The 4,561-nt window shown below is 48.9% G+C and overlaps 1 protein-coding gene across 1 annotated transcript; it reads left to right on the top strand.

The window, feature by feature from the left end:
* Nucleotides 1-3,280: 3,280 nt before the first annotated feature.
* On the top strand, nucleotides 3,281-4,261 carry LOC146073394 (olfactory receptor 6F1-like). The gene has a single exon (XM_083180571.1). The coding sequence runs from the start codon at nucleotides 3,281-3,283 to the stop codon at nucleotides 4,214-4,216; it is 936 nt and encodes a 311-aa protein (XP_083036697.1). The 3' UTR covers nucleotides 4,217-4,261.
* Nucleotides 4,262-4,561: the final 300 nt, after the last annotated feature.

Genomic DNA, 4,561 nt, shown 5'->3' with positions numbered 1-4,561 from the left:
CTTGATGGTGGATGAGCTGCCCCAATGATAGGCCAGGGTGTGGGCTATGGTAGGAACCACTGGAGCCAGTGGCATAGCTAAGTTTTGGGCGCCCATCCCCCCTCCGCCGCCCCGCCAGGCCCCCCCCCCCCCCCCGCGCGCCGCCCCGCCGCCCATGCAAACCCCCCCCAATCCCCCGCAGCCTTACCTATTGCGGTGGTCCCGGCGGCTCCGTTCCTCTGCTGGGGACCACCACAAAATGCCTTCATACAGCAGACAGTTTCAAAGAACAGTGTGCTATATGGGGGCAGCCATTTTTTGGGGGTACTCAGCAGAAGAACGGAGCCGCCGGGACCAGCGAGATAGGTAAGTCTGCGGGGGATTGGGGGGGGGGGTGTAACTATAGCACCGCAGCCCCCGGCGCCCCACATGCACAGCACCCCACCCCCATGGTGGCGGGGGCTGCGGTGCTATAGTTACGCCGCTGACTGGAGCATTTGCAAGAGTCTGTTATATACTGTGATAACCTGTATGCTGCTGCCTGGAACTACACTTGCCTGTGCAATTGATCTGGTATGCTGTGACCTGCATTACAAAATAAAGTAAGTAAGTTTTATTTATATAGTGCACTTTCTCCAACAGGACTCAAGGCTCTTGAGTGTAAAGACTCAAAGTCTTTATGTATTCTTTTCACGGTTCATACTGTGTTTGGACTTTGTAAGGCACTGCAGACCCCTCGTGGCACCATTTAAATAAACAATAATAATATTTGACCAGGCCTGGCTCCTGACCTCATAGTTGGGTATTTCGCACTGTGAACAGTAACAGATGGGTAATCCCCACTTATCGACTTAATTCTTTAGTACAACTGAATTTACGCAGATCAAATGTAGGATAATCAAGAAGAATTCTTGCAAATGGTATTCCAGAGTCCAGGGCTGCCCGGTCATTAATCAGTTCTAAGCCTCCATTCTCTCATACACGTCACATTTTGGGGTAATTCAAACCTGCTCACTGGGCTGCGTATATGTGAAAATAAACATCACCCCACCGAACACACAAACCCCCGTCACCCGAATCCCCATCACATATCCGCTGGCATGCGCCCGCACAGAGGAGAGATCATTTGATGGTTTCCCGCCATCGAACGATTTTTCCTCTCTGCGCACATAATAGTTAGCCTGGACTTACGTACTTTTATGATGGCTGTTCTTGAAGGAATACAGGGCGGGCGCTGACATCGTGTGATGTCATCCACCCACCCCAAACAGGCTGGGCTTTCACAGGTGTCCAACCAGCATTTCCAAGGGCCTTTTTTGTTGACACACCCCCTAAAATGCTCTGGGCGGACCCCAGCTACTGCCCTCTGCTGTCAATCATATTGTGAATGCCCCAGCAAGTGTAAAACTCACCACAACGTTCCCTACGGAGGTGTGCACACGTGCATGGGTGATCATGTGCATGCGCACTGCCCCACCATCGGAGATGGGGCCAAATTCAGAGCTGCAACAAGAGGGTAACGATAATTCATCCATATTGTTCCATCGCAGCTGATGAATACAGTATTTGTGCCAAAAATTTATTTTTTTTAAGTGCCGCGCCCGGCAAGCTAACACCCGCTCCCTGCCGCCATGTGAATGTCCCCACTGGCATGCAAAGTGACAGGGCCACCATGGGTACAGCTGTCCCGGGCCTGGCCTCTCTGAGATAGAAGTGCCCGGGAAACTTATATTGCCCGCCGCACCCCCACCATTGCCTCTGCTGTGCTGCCTGCGCTCTCAGTGCGCCGAACGAAGCCCTGAAGAATCCCAAAGGCTTCTTCACCGCCGGATGCTGGTAGCCATTCAGAGCTCGCATACACGCAGCCGCTCTAATTGGCTAACTAGACGCGAGCTCTGATTGGCTCACCAGCCAGCGTCCGGAGGCAAAGAAGTCTGCAATTCGGGAGCAGGGTCTCGTTCAGCGTCGGAGGTAGCACAGTGGAAGGGGATTGGGACCCGGAGCCGGGCCGTTAGTGAGGGGGGAGGCCCAGACTAAAAATCAGTCCCAGGTCCCAAAATTCATAGTGGCAGCCCTGCAAATGGATGCTGACACATCCATCCACATGCGGGTTTACGAGCGATAAACATTCGCCTATACGCATGTGTAGAGCCGCACCATCGGTCCCCGGCGCAAATACGCTGACTACCAATCCTTACTGAATCAGGCCCTTCATGCATCCATATTGTCCCAGCGCAGCCGATGATTACAGTATCTGTGCCAGGAATTTATTTTCCTGCTGTAACAAGTTTAGAAGAGTTTTGTTACTTCATAAATGTAACCAGTACCCACAGATCTACTTGTGTGCGGTACCAGCGCTCCTCCTGGCTCCTGCTGCTAATAAAAAATCTCCCTCTACAGACCCCACAGTAGAGGGAAGGCAGGCAGCAGGGGTGTCTAGGTACTTGGACTCTCCCCCCCCCCCACGCGCGCGTGTGCATATGAATGGGTGTTGGCTTCTTTTGCGATGCTTTCGCAGTGATCACAGATGAGATAGTGGGATTGGCTTCGAGGGTTTCCAGATTTGGCATTTCTATTGCAAGCAATGTGCGTTCGATCACATCTGTAATCCGGGCTGAATAAGCCCCTTTGTGCAGGAAACAAATTGCTTTTCAGTGTCTATGTTGTGAATTTGGGAAATGATCCCATTGTCACGTCTATCTGGGTATATGCCACCCTCTGGTCTGGCACTTGTACAAACTGGGCACCAGAGGTACATATGGAGCGCTTGTTGTCTTTGCATGGGCTGGCAGTGGATTCGCCAGCTGCCGGAAAGGGATGCATGCACGAGACGCAGCTGCATCCCCTTCAACCGGAGCTCCCCCCTGGTCCCCGCTGCTTCGTTGCCACCCTCCATCATTTTTTTAATCCACTAATCTGTAACAAGGAGCCTGATTCAGATCTGTTCCCTAGGCTGCGTATATTTGCAACCTAGCCAACAGATAAACTCTGCCCACCGAACACCTTATCCCCCACCACCCGAAGTCCGCTCTCTAGCATGCGAGTCGTTTGCCCACACATCCACTCGCATACAGCCGAACGGAAGATAATCCATTTGAATGATTTCTCATCTATTCGCTATTAATAGTCAAAATTACTTTTATTTTGGCCGGGGATGGCTGAATTTGGGGTGAGCGCCGATGTTACGCGTCATCCGCCCCATGGTCTGAATCAGCTTCATGGTGTGTTCTACATCCAATAAAAATGAACTCTTTAATCTGGGATATAATTATGTAATATGTGTTTGGTCTGCCAACAGATAATGTCTACGCACAACCACACCATAGGGAGAGAATTCTTCCTCATCGGGTTCCAGGATCTTCAAGAATACAAGATAATACTCTTCCTATGCATCCTTATAATGTACATCCTGACTATAAGTGGAAACCTTCTCATTGTCATTTTGGTGTCCACCAGTCACCTGGCACAGTCCCCCATGTACTTCTTCCTCTGCCACCTCTCTGTGTGTGACTTTCTCTTCTCTACCAATATTGTCCCCAAGATGATGGACGTTACACTGGCAGGAGGTAGCACCATCTCGTTCTCTGGCTGTATTGTCCAATTCTATGTTTTTGCTTCTTGCACGGCCACAGAATGCTATCTCCTCACAGTCATGTCCTTTGACCGGTTTTTGGCCATATGCGTTCCATTGCGTTATGCCTCTGTTATGGATCCTAAGCTTCGTCTCCATCTGGTGACCTGGTCATGGTTACTCGGGTTCCTCTCTGTGCTGATCACCATCTTCCTGATCTGCCGGCTACAATTCTGCAATGACATGGATATAGACCACTTCTACTGTGACTACCTCCCGATGCTGGATCTCTCCTGCTCAGACACATCCCCTGTTGAGATAGAAATATTCTTCTTTACAAATGTCATAGTTCTCATCCCATTTCTGTCTGTTGTAGCCAGCTATATCGCCATCTTTGTTACCATCATGGGGATCTCATCCACCACCGGCAGACGGAAGACCTTTTCCACCTGTAGCTCTCACCTGACCATCGTATGCTCCTACTATGGGTCTCTGCTCAGTATTTATCTCATTCCATCTGGAGTACACTCACATAATATTAACAAGTCTTTGTCTCTTTTGTACACTTTGGGAACCCCATTGTTAAATCCTTTTATATATTGTCTCCGGAATGAAGACATACGAAAGCAGCTTTACAAATTATTATTGTTTTTCTTTGAAGATTAAAAGGACACTATGGGGTAAATTTACTAAGATGATAGTTCTATTGAAGATGGGATGTTGCCCATAGTAACCATCCAGATTCCATCTCTTTTCTCCTAGAAGGTGCTAAATAAATAAGAAGTCAAATCTGATAGGTTGCTATGGGAAACTTCCCATCTCCAATAGATCTCCCATCTAATTTTCTAATAGTGGCATTTTTCTGCTGGAATCTTTTACTTTGCATTCTTATCTATATAGATAATTTGAGATCACATCTGGTTCTCATAAAACCATTTCTGTAACCACTTTTTGGTCATCTGAGATGGGAAGAAATGTGCTCTGACTTTTTGGGACAAGCAAAGGACCTTC

The sequence above is a fragment of the Crinia signifera genome, chromosome 4 (genome assembly GCF_055691185.1).
Source record: "Crinia signifera chromosome 4, ASM5569118v1, whole genome shotgun sequence".
NCBI lineage: Eukaryota > Metazoa > Chordata > Amphibia > Anura > Myobatrachidae > Crinia > Crinia signifera.
Note: the sequence above shows the minus strand (reverse complement) of the source record. Positions and strands in the feature narration are given on the sequence as shown.